We start from the raw sequence: 12,034 nt of genomic DNA, 5'->3' as shown, positions 1-12,034 counted from the left end.
GAACCCGCGTGGCCTGGGTTTTCCCTCGGTCCTTTTGCCACGGTATCTTGGCAGAGCCGCCTTTAACCCCTTCCTGCCTGTCTCCGGCCTTGTATTTGCTCTGGGAACCCCAGGCAGGAGAGGGGCAGGCATGGGAAGGGCAGTAACCTGCCGGGGCGCACCGTGACACCCCCTCCTCCCGCCCCTGCACACCTCCGGCCACCAGGCGGGTGCACCTGCCGGCACTGGACCCCCACAGGCCCCAAGACCTCCTTCCCCAGCCGCGGAGGACCTGAACCGCCCCGCCTCGCGCGGCCCAGCAGGAAGGGGCGGGCTCTGCCCGCGGGCTGTGCTGTAGCCCCACGTTGCCATAGCGACCCCGGCCGGGCCTGGGACACCGGAGCGCGCTCTGCCGGCTGCGATTGAGGCGGAGGCTGTGACACCGCATCCCGCCCGGGGACTCCGGATCCAGGCTCCGCCCGGCAGGTGAGCGCCGGGGAGAGGACGCAGGTGGGACCGGGCGGTGTCTCTTGAACGGTCCCCTAGCCCTCCCGGGCCAACTTCTAGCCTGAAGGGCCAGCATCCACTCTGGATTGGTCATACTGTGGACAGCTTCTTTCCGATGTCATCACAAACCCAGCTGCTCTACTGGTTTCCCTGGGTTCCCAAGTAATTGTGCCATCAGACCCCTCCCCCTCCCCCCAGGAGGGCCCCTGGAGAAGCAAGGGAGGAGACAGCTGAGGGTCAGTCCGGCACAAAAGAATCCCCTCCAAGGGCAACTCATCTGCCCCAGGGACTCAGGACACACATGATTCACCCCACCTGAGCTCAGACAGTGCCTCCCGGGGAAGCCCCAGAGCCCTGGCATAGCTCGAGGCACACTGAGCCCCTGATGTCCCTCACCCTTTGCCAGCACCCTCTGGCCCCGCTGAAGCAGCCAACATGCCTATCTCCAAGTGCCCACCCAAGTCACAGCCCCCGTGGAAGGAATGCGACCAAAAGGCCCAGAAGAATGGACTGAGACACCAGGTGTATGCTGTCAACGGTGACCGCTACGTGGGCGAGTGGAAGGACAACATGAAACATGGTGAGTAGGGGGGACCTTCAGGGGCTCAGGGCGGGGGGGGGGGGGTCTGAGCCAAGGAAACGGGGTACAGAACTCATGGGGGACATAAGATATGTCCCTGAGGCTCCTCCAAGGGGTAAATGCTGACCTGGACCAGCCAGGGACCTCCACATGGAAAGGAACTCAGCCCTGACTTCAGCTTCGAGAAAGTCTCAGGGCCCAGCAGGGCCCAAAGCTGTCTTGAGACACCAGCCCCAGGCACAGCTGGGGCTCAGGAGACACAGGCTCTGTCCCACCCTCCGAGACCTGGGCTAAGCCTTCAGCTGGCTGGCTAGCGGGCGGAAAAGGCAGAGGCCGGAAATCAGCTTGCAATTGGGATGCTGGTCTTCAAACTGAACCCTGATGTGGATTCTGAGCAACAGGTGGTAAGGGAGGACCCCTCCCTTCCCTCAAGTAGCTGGGGCTCAGGCTTTAACTGCATTGGGCTCTGGGTCTAACCAGCAGGGGGGGCACAGGAGTCCTGTGATACAAATGAAGACCTGAAGGCAAAAAAAAAGTTTTCATTTTAAAAAGTGGCATGACTTTTCATTCCAGTCTTGCAATTTCAGATTCTTAACCCCTCTTTTCTCCCCCTTACCTGCATTGAATGAGGTGGAGTCTATAAACCTAGGTGAGAATCTTAGTTCCACCAACTATGACCTTGAGTGACCACCATGCCATTCTGGACCTCAGTTCCCCCCCCAGTAAAATGGGAATAAAGCTTATCTGTGAAGATAAGAGATGACATCTATCAACCATGTAGCCCAAGGTCTGTGCAAAAGGGAAAGGGTGTATGAAGAGGCTTATAATTTTATTTTTTAAATAAGTTTTTATTGGTTTTTACAGAGATAGGAAGAGAGATAGAAATATGGATGAGAAACATCATCCATCTCCATCGGCTGCCTCCTGCACACCCCCTACTGGGGATCGAGCCCACAACTGGGCATGTGCCCTGACTGGGAATGGAACCGTGACCTCTTGGTTCAAGGGTTGATGCTCAACTACTGAGCCACACTGGCCAGGTGAGGCTTGTAATTTTAAACGGGATAGTCAGGGTAGGCCTTATTGAGAAAATGAGATTTGAGCAAAGACTTGCAGGAGGTAGGGAGTGAGTGAATATTTGGGGAAGAGCATTCCAGGCCAGGGAGCAAGCAGGTGCAAAGGTCTTGAGACAGAAGTATACCTGGTGGGTTCCAGGAACAGTATGGAGGCCACAGCAGTTGGAGGGCAGTCTGAAAGGTGGGAGTGGAGGACACAGAAGGGGTTGGAGTAGTAGGTGATGGGTCTCCACATGTGTTCAGGAGAACTAGTGAAATATGCAGAACATTTTCCAGAAACTGTCCATGAAAAAAATCTCAAATCTGTCCAGCCAGTGTGGTTCAGTGGTTGAGCATCGACCATGCACTAGGAGGTTGCAGGCTCCATCCCAGTCAAGGCACATGCCCAGGGTTTTGGGCTCAATCCCCAGAAAGGGGCGTGCTGGAGGCAGCCAATCGAACTTTCTCATCGATGTTTCTATTTCTTTCTCCCTCTCCCTTACTCTCTAACACCAATAAAAACATACTTTAAAAAAAAAATCCCAAACCTAAAGAAAGGTTTTTAAAGTTTATTTTGAGACAAGGGTTTTGAGGTTAGTCCTGGAAGCAAAATCTCAAGGAATTGAGATAATGCTTCTGAGAATGGCAGTTTTGCAGCTTATTTTATATAAGGCGGGCACATGAAATCCACAGGTGGCAGATTAAGGAGAAAGCAAAGCAAGGAAATCTCTAGAATTGGATAAAAAGTAAAATAGAGAAATACATACTTTTTTTTTTTTACATTGGTGGTTACAGGAGAGTTAATATTTCACATACATAGTTTACAGAGGTATGTTGGCAAAGATAATAATGAAGAATGTTGGAGTTGTCTTGCCCCATACTGGGTTCTGAAGATCATTTTGATATTTTAAATATGCTTTTTTAGATGCACAAAAACAATGGACAGGGCTTGTTCAAGGTAGAGAATTATCTATCACATAGACCTTCAGACGTGACTTCCCAACATAACTTACTCAGTTTTTTTTTTTTTTTAATGATTGAAACATCTCTTGAGGTTACTTCTAGCTATGGAGTTTGCCAGGCTTGCCAAGGTAGCCTCTTTTTGTTCACAAAACCCTGGCCAGCTGGCTTATCCATTCTGTATTATTAAAGAGATGAGACTGAAATCCTGGAGGGGCCAGTTGTTACTTGGGGTTTGCTATGTCAATCTGGCTTCCAGGCAAAGGGTTGGAGAACCAACGTTTGTAGAAATGGAACTTTCTGGGGGTTTTCCTGGGCGCTGGTGGTCTAGGGACTAGGCACAGACCCTGTCCCAGTCCCCCAGAATCACCAAGTCTAGGGGCCCCTGAGGCCCAGGCAGACCCAGCAACTGCCCTCCAGCCCCAGGATGGCCATGTCTGCAGTGTTGGCCCATCTGTATGTCATCAGGAAAAGGAACACAGGTCTGGAAGAAGAAAGGGACCATGTATGAGGGGGACTGGAAGTTTGGGAAGCGAGATGGCTATGGCACCCTCAGCCGTCCTGACAAAGAGAAAGGAAAGTACAGGAGAGTATATTCGGGCTGGTGGAAAGGCGATAAGAAATCGGTGAGTGGTTCCCATCATGCCCTGGGATGTGGGCCAGGCTGAAAGCATGCTCTGTGTGTGTGTGTGTGTGTGTGTGTGTGTGTGTGTGTGTGTGTGTGTAGGGGGAGGAGCCAGAGAGGCCTGGGAAAAAAGGGGGCGGATGGATTTGAGGAGGAAAAGGGGTACTGTTTGGGTAGGAGAAGGAAGGGGTGGGGGAATCCTTAAAGGCTTCTCAGAACAAAACCCAGGAAACAGGAAGGCAGAGGAGAGACCCAGGGAGGAGCCCGTGAAATCCTGTGGCTACAAGAAGCCAGCCAGGCTATGGGCTGGTGGGTGGGGGAGAAGTCCCCTCCTCCTTCTCCCCCACTCATTTCCTGGCTTTCTTTTCCCTGGACGGCCCTTTCTGAGAATCCCCCTTCTGTTGGGCCAGGATAAGAAGAGGGTAGGAAGAGTGGGAGCAAGAAAGCTGAGGTCACACCCTTAGTCATCTGACAAGAGAGGAAGGTCCCACTTACCAGGGGTAGAAGCCAGCCAGAGGCATGTTCTTACCCATAAACATCAATATCCTCACCATAGGCCATGGAAACAGATAAAAATATATTATTGCTATTGAACAACTGCTACTGCAGTCCTGGAAAATGATATGGTACTTGAGTTAACTCTCTCGCATCATCATCATCATCATCATCATCATCATCCCCATTTTCCTGATGAGGAAACAAGCTCAGAGGTGAAGTGCCTTGCTCAGGGTCACACTGCTGGCAAATGGTAGAGCCCAGGATTTCTTTTTTTTTTTTTTTTAAATATATTTTATTGATTTTTTACAGAGAGGAAGAGAGAGGGATAGAGAGCTAGAAACATCGATGAGAGAGAAACATTGATCAGCTGCCTCTTGCACACCCCCTACTGGGGATGTGCCCGCAACCAAGGTACATGCCCTTGACCGGAATCGAACCTGGGACCCTTGAGTCCGCAGGCCGACGCTCTATCCACTGAGCCAAACCGGTTTCGGCAAGCCCAGGATTTCTTGATCTCTGCTTTCAAATTGTTTATTGGCCAGTGATGAGAGAAGTGTTAGGATAGAGCTTTGCACAAGGAGTCCAGAGGAACATCATGGAGCATTCACCGGAGGCTTCCTGTAGGAGTTCACACACACACACACACACACACACACACACACACACACACACACAGCAAAGAGTTAACCAGGGAGAAATAAAGGAGAAGGGGAAGTAGCAAAGGAGGCAGAAGTAAGGAAAGGAAGGATGTGTCAGCAAGGTGTGTGTGCCCACGGGGGTGGGAGTTAGGGGAGGGAGGGGAGGGCCTTGATCAGGATTTGGAGGGAGGCTTAACCCAGCCTCCTTAGATGTGATCTGCAGGAAGTCCACCATTCTGTGATTGAATGCTAAGTGTGGTGTTGCTATTCATGTTACCTGGGAGGAAAAGCCATAGCTTTGATCTGATGTTCAGAGGCATCTGTGACTTTTAATAGGATCAAGTCAGAGTTGGGGCAAGGATAATCAGATGGGAGATGTAAAGATCCTTCTAGTTGCTGTACGTTGGATGCACGAGGGCAGGGAGAATGGGAGAGTGGAGGAAGGGGAGAGTGAGGAGGGGAGAAAGGACCGTGGGCTGCATAAAGGCGGTAGCGGAGGGACAGAGGGACATGGACAGCCTGGAGAGGTTTTTCCATACAGGATGTAGGGCTCAGAGAGCAAGCAAGGAAGAAGCCCAGGTGCGTGCGTGGTTTGGGTGCCAGGGAGGATGGTGGGGGGCGTCGTGAACAGGGACACCTTCGTGCTTTCAGGGCTATGGGATCCAGTTTTACGGACCCGAAGAGTATTACGAAGGTGAGTGGTGTAGCGACCAGCGCAGCGGGTGGGGCCGCATGTACTACAGCAATGGTGACATCTACGAGGGCCAATGGTGGAACGACAAGCCGGACGGGGAGGGCATGCTGCGCCTGAGTGAGTGCCCCGCCCCGCCCCGCCCCGCCCCAACGGCCTGCTGGCCACGCCCACATGACCACGCCCCGATCTGGTCCCCAGGCCCCGCCCGTGCCCTCAGGGCCGCATTCCTCTGGGTCCTGTGTAACCCAGACCCCATCAGGCCACGCCCCTGCAAAGCCCCAAAGCGCCACTCCAGCGTGGGTTAAGGTGCATGACAGGACCAGATCCCTGCCCTCAGGGAGCTTAATACTCTAAAAGGAGAGCCTAACAATAAATATGAGCAATTAAGACATTTTCTTATGGTCATAACAATCATAGCTACACTTGTACAGTACTGAAATAATTTCATTTTCACCACAATTCTATAATAACAGGTACTCTTATCCTGACTCTATAAATAAAAGGAGGCACAGAGAAGTTAAGTTACTTGATCAAGGTCATGCAGTTGTGCCATCGAAAAGTGCTAAGGAATTCCCCTTAAATTCACCACCATCAGATGAGAAGTTGAATTGACTCCCAATGAAGAACATGGACTCCTGGGATGAACAGGCCTTGGTTTTAAATCTTGCCTCTGTCACTTCCTAGCTCTGTGACCTTGAGCAAGTCAATCAAACTCCTTGAGCTTTGCAAGCTCCATCTGTAAAATGGAGTCCTTCATCCTTCATAGAATTGTTTGTGAGGAGTGACGTCAGAAACAGGCAAGGAACCAGGTACAGAGTAAGTGCTGAAAAAACATTACCGATTCATATTATAGCAATATTTTTTTTTTACAAGTAGGAAACCATGTGGCTTGTTCAAGTAAGTAGTGGAGGCAAGATGTGAAACAGGTCTGATTCTGGAAGTCACTGACACCCCAGGGCTCTGATGTTTATAGGTCAGTTGTCCCAGACCCCACCCCATCTACCAGCCCAGCTCACTCTAATCAACTTAGTTTTGTTCTGGCTTCCTGGTGGGCCTGGTGCCTAGCCTGGAGTGGCAGAAGGCCAGCCAGGCATGCTCTGCCCAGCACCCACACCTCCCTGCCCTTTCTTCCAGAGAATGGGAACCGCTATGAGGGCTACTGGCAGGGAGGCTTGAAGAACGGGCCGGGGCGTTTCTTCTACCTGGACCACGGTCAGCTATTTGAAGGCTTCTGGGTGGACAACATAGCCAAGTGTGGCACAATGATTGACTTTGGCCGAGATGAGGCTCCTGAGCCTACCCAGTTCCCCATTCCTCAGGTGGGCAGCTCTCATCAGGGCCCTGTGACCACACCCAGACAGAGACAGAAAACAGCACCACCACCCCCAACCACACCCAACCTGGCCTGATCCAGCCCAGTCTCACCAGGGAACAGACAAGGTTTTGTTTTCAGTCTGGGTATCTCCAGGGAGGCAGGTAGCACCTCACAAGGCAGGCAGCACCCCCAAAAGCAGGCAGCACCTCATAAAACTGGCACCCTGGGACTTCTATGCGCCTCAAACCCATCCCTGCTGTTTCCCCCCAGGTCAAAATTGTAGATCCCGATGGTGTGCTGGAGGAAGCCTTGGCCATGTTCAAGAAGAAAGAGGAGCCCAGTGACTCAGGAACCAGGAGGTCACGGTTAGATTCCCCAGTCCAAGCACATGCCCGGGGTTGCAGGCTCGATCCCCAGTAGGGGGCATGCAGGAGGCAGCTGATCAATGATTCTCATTAATGTTTCTCTCCCTCTCCCTTCCTCTTTCTGAAATCAATAAAAACATCTTTTTTTTAAAAAAAAAGAAGAGGAAAAACAAGGAGACCGATGCCAGGTGAGAGGGTGGGCACACCTGTCACCCTCTATGTGGGTGAGGCAGCTCCTGGAGTCTCCTTTGGGGGAGGGGTTCCTCCCCTTCAAAACCCGTTTCATTGAAGACCAGTCCATTCCAGTCCTTGCCCCTCCTGCTGTGGGTATTAGGTTGGAGGAGAGGGCACTGGTACAGTGTCTTTGAAACACCAGCTCCCACCACCGCTTTGCCCCTGCAGAGACTACCAGAGCTTCAGGAGAAAACCAAGTCCGCATCATCCAACTGCTCAAACCGGTGCAGCTCCCACTGGAGGAGTGAGTGGTGACTCCCGCCGGGCACACCCTTGGCATCCTCAGAGAGCACCTCATTCTCCCAGCACTGGATCATCCTTTGTCAGTAGGGGCCAGTGCTTCTCTGCCCAGTTGGCTTTGGGGGCCCTCTTGTTACAGCTTTTATTCTAGGCCCCTATCCCTGAGAGCATGAGAATAAAGGAGAACGTGGTGGCATTCGCCTGGGCCTGTGATGTGAGGTGTGTGTGTGTGTGGGGGGGGCAGCAGAGCCACAGGAGGGATTTCAGGTAGGGAAGAGGGAAGAGGGCTCTGGCCTGCATGGGTTGACCCTAGAGGGGAGGGAGAAGAGGTGTCTCCCAGCCTCTGAGCTCTGAGATGCTCCAGAGAGGAGAAAGCCTGCGTCTGTTCACATTGGTCACTAAGATTTGGGGTTAAACCTGACCCAGCTTCTTGGCCTAACACAGGGGCTCTGGATTTGGGAATCCTGTGGGAGCTTTAAAAGCTATAGACAGCCACATTCCACGCCCAGTTTCTTATCTGTCTGGGGTGAGGCCCGGGCCTTCAAAAGCTTCCCCAGGTGACTTCAATGTACAGCAGAATTCCCGACGTACTGGATTTGTGACCCTTAGCCAGGGACCTCCAGGCTTCAGCCATAAAATGGGACTTAAAAGAGATCTCACAGGAGTATTGTGAGGATTTGCTAACAGATGTAACCATAGTGAATAACATGTATTGAGGTTAATTGTGAAGCAGATATCTGGGAAGGGCTTTGCATCACTAATCTAGACAACATTCCTTCGCGATAAGAAAGACTCTTACATAATGAGTAGGAACGTGAGCTCTGCAGTCAGATTGCCTGGGTGTGAATCCAGCGTGATTTATTAGCTGTGTGTTCTTGGGCACATCACCCAATCTCTCTGTTCTCTAGGTTTCCTCTTCTCTAATATGGGAAATAACGGTACTTACCACCCAGGGCTGTTGTGGTTACTGTGAGGATCAAATAAGGCAGCCCATCTCCTTCCCCGGGGACATTTGGCACATCCTGAAACATTTTTGGTTGTGAGAACTGGCAAGAATGCTACTGGCACTTAATGGGTAGAGACTGGGGATCCTGCTAAACATGCTACAGTGTAAACTCTACAAAAGGATTCAGCCCATCCTCAACAGTGTAGCCCTGAAATACCATGATGTTTGTAAAGGCCTCACCAAGCACCTGGCACATAGTAAAGGCTCAATAAATGTTCACCGACACTGTCGAGGTTCTCTCTGCCTCTATATCATAAACAGGGCGGCCTGACCCAAGGCATGGTACCTCTGACACCAGGAAGCTGAGCCTGGCAGCCTTGGGGCACAGAATGAACAGATAGAGCGCCCACTTGGGTGCCAGGTCCTATGCTGACAGCTTTACCTGTGTCCTCTTCCATGACCCCTCATCAACCTATGAGGTGTCCTGCTATTATTAGTACCATTTTTGTTGTTGTTGTTAATCCTCACCCGAGGATATTTTTCCATTGATTTTTAGGGAGAGTGGAAGAGAGGGAAAGACAGAGAGAAACATTGATGTGAAAAAAACACATTGATTGGTTGCCTCCTGAACAAGCCCTGACCAGGACCTGGGCTGGGGAGGAACCTGCAACCGAGGTACGTGCCCTTGATCGGATTCAAGCCTGGGACCCTTTGGTCCACAGGCTGACGCTCTATCCACTGAGCCAAACCAGCTAGGGCTATTAGTGCTATTTTAGAGTTGGAACTGAGGTCCAGGGAGGTTTCCAAGTCACCACATTATAAGTTGATTGTACTTAAACAGAGGCCTATCCACTCTTAAGGTACAGAACAGTGGCAGTGTGTGCAGGCTACAATTTTTTCAGAAAAAGCAGAAGTGTGTGCTGGTTTATGTATAACTCTCTCTACATGGGAAAGTGAATTGGCAACAATGGTTGTCTCGCCCCCTGGCTGGTGTGGCTCAGTCGGTTGAGCGTCCTGCCATGTACCATAAGATCAACTATTCAATTTCCCAGTCAAGGTGTGTAGGGAGGTAACCAATCAATGTTTCTCTCTCACATCGATGTTTCTCTCTCCCCCTCTTCCTCTCTCTCTAAAGTCAATTTAAAAAAATCCTATATAATAAAACCCTAATATGCAAATGAACTGAACAGCGGAATGACCAGTCACTATGATGCGCACTGACCACCAGGGGGCAGATGTTCAACACAGGAGCTGCCCCCTGGTGGTCAGTACGCTCCCATAGGAGGAGCGCAGCTCAGCCAGAAGCCAGGCTCATGGCTGGCAAGCGCAGTGGCGGGAACCTCTTCCGCCTCCGCAGCAGCGCTAAGGAGAAGCGAGCAGGTGTGCGCTAAGGAGCGAGGGGTCCCAGACTGCGAGAGGGCACAGGCCGGGCTGAGGGACACCCGGCCCCTCCCCCTCCCGCGCATGAATTTTGTGTACTGGGCCTCTAGTATACACACACACACACACACACACACACACACACGCACGTGTGTGTGTGTGTGTGTGTGTGTGTGTGTATATATATATATTTTTTTTTAAGTCATTATCTCTGGGGAAACTTGGGAACCTGGGAACAGGGAAGGGAAACATTTCACTGTGTATCTGGAATCATGTGAATGTATTATCTTATTCAAAATATGAATAAAATTGAAATTAAAGAGACTGTGTTCCTAACTACTAGCATTTCCATAAATTGCCTGGATTTAAAAGTACCTGGAGTTAAAAATACAGTATCAGACACACCTAGGGATGGGCTTGGGTATCTGCATTTTACAAGCCAATCTGGTGATTCTTGAGTTCAGGCAAGTTTAGGGAAAAAAACCTTAAGACTACAGTCATAGAAATTATTCCAGCAGGATCCCAGGTCTCTGCAGAAGCAGGGAGGTGGATCTCTTAGGAAGATGCGTGGAAGGTGCCTTCGTCTTCTCTGGGGGGCAGTGGAAGGTTTCAAACAGTGGCCCCTGCCCTGTCCTAATCATTCTACTGGGTTCAGGCCAACCAGGGTGGGTCCTGGTGCACGTGCTGCAGGAAGAAGGCAAGAAACTGCCACAGGAAAAAGGACGGCCCCCATTCAGCCCACAAAGCTGCTGTTGGCCAAGTTCAAGTCTGCACAGGACAAGAACTAGGGCCACACTTTCCCCCAACCAACTTCTACTTTAGTCAGAGCACTTTGTATTTATAAAACCACTTTCTGAGACAGACAGAGCTCTCAAATGCGAAGATCCGTGGAGGCCAGGCATAGATGTAGCAGCATAGATGAAGCTGGCCTGGTATGAGAAAAGGGGGGAGCAGTGGGGACTGTGGCAAACATATGTCCTGAGGAGGAGGGCGGCTACAACTCACTCCTGCTCGTCGTTGCTCTACAAAGAGGTGGGCCCAGTGCTACTGCTGGATCTTCTCACTTCTTAAGCAAAGCCAGGATCCGCCCATGGGAATGCCCAAGACTTTCCAGGTTCGAATTCTGACCAATTATTTAACCTCTTTGGGCATCAATTTTGTCATCTGCAAAACGGAGACAAATATTCCTGTCAAAATGCACAACCTGATTGTAAAAATGACAAAATACCAGAAAAACCAGACTGAGGCAACATTCTACAAACGACAGATCTGGTCGTTTCAAAAATGTCAGTGTCACAAGGATAAAGAGAGGCTGTTCCCACTACATGTAACACCCTGATCCTGGATGTAAAAACCACCGCTAGAAAGGACATGATTGAGACAAGTGGGAAAGTGAACACGAATGTTACATTAGGTTGTATGGTATCAACGTCAGATTTCCTGAATTGTGGTCATGTAGGAGAATGTCCCTGGTTTTAGGAGGAAGTATTTAAGCATGAAGGGTCACCAAATCTGCAATCAACACATATGGCTCAAGGGCAAAAACACAGTGATCCTCATCATTCACGGTTTCTGTATTTGTGAATCTGCCTACTTGCTGAGGTGGAATATGGAAACCCTCTGCCTTGTTTCAGCTCTCCTGGTCTATTTAGTGCCATGTTTTTCACGTTGTGTGCTTTTTGTTGATTTCACCATTTAAAATGGTTCTCAAGCGTAGCGTACCTGAGTGCAGGAAGGCTGTGACGTGCCTTACCTACCTGTGTCAGGTGTAAGCTTCTTTCATGCACGAGTGATGCTTCTGTTGGCCTGAATTCAATATCAATAAGTCAACAATATATATTCAGTAAGATGTCTTTAGATAGAAACATACATAAAATCAGCTGACAAAAAATATTGTGACCAGAGGCTCGCAGGAACCTAAGCCCGTATTTCCCAGAGAGGCGGTGGTTCAGTACCCCCTCATTCAGCGTTCACAGTGATTTTATAGAACAGAACTACTGCGAATAACAAGAACTGAC

At 50.4% G+C, this 12,034-nt stretch overlaps 1 protein-coding gene across 3 annotated transcripts; it reads left to right on the top strand.

Moving 5' to 3' along the window:
• The first annotated feature begins 259 nt into the window (after window positions 1-259).
• MORN3 (MORN repeat containing 3) lies at window positions 260-7,886 on the top strand. 3 transcript variants are annotated; one of them, XM_079762270.1, is made up of 8 exons: window positions 260-465; window positions 893-1,066; window positions 3,550-3,707; window positions 5,494-5,536; window positions 6,671-6,855; window positions 7,122-7,216; window positions 7,376-7,404; window positions 7,619-7,886. In XM_079762270.1, the coding sequence occupies exons 2-8, from the start codon at window positions 922-924 to the stop codon at window positions 7,696-7,698; spliced, it is 735 nt and encodes a 244-aa protein (XP_079618396.1). In that variant the 5' UTR covers window positions 260-465; window positions 893-921; the 3' UTR covers window positions 7,699-7,886. The 3 variants fall into 3 exon arrangements, with proteins under 3 accessions (XP_079618396.1, XP_079618395.1, XP_079618397.1); XM_079762269.1 differs by having other exon boundaries at window positions 264-465; window positions 5,494-5,653; XM_079762271.1 differs by lacking the exons at window positions 260-465; window positions 893-1,066 and adding an exon at window positions 1,150-1,853 and having other exon boundaries at window positions 5,494-5,653.
• The last annotated feature ends 4,148 nt before the right edge of the window (window positions 7,887-12,034 follow it).

Source organism: Cnephaeus nilssonii (assembly GCF_951640355.1).
Source record: "Cnephaeus nilssonii genome assembly, chromosome: 22".
In the NCBI taxonomy this organism is placed as follows: domain Eukaryota; kingdom Metazoa; phylum Chordata; class Mammalia; order Chiroptera; family Vespertilionidae; genus Cnephaeus; species Cnephaeus nilssonii.
This window is presented reverse-complemented; position numbering and strand designations above follow the sequence as displayed.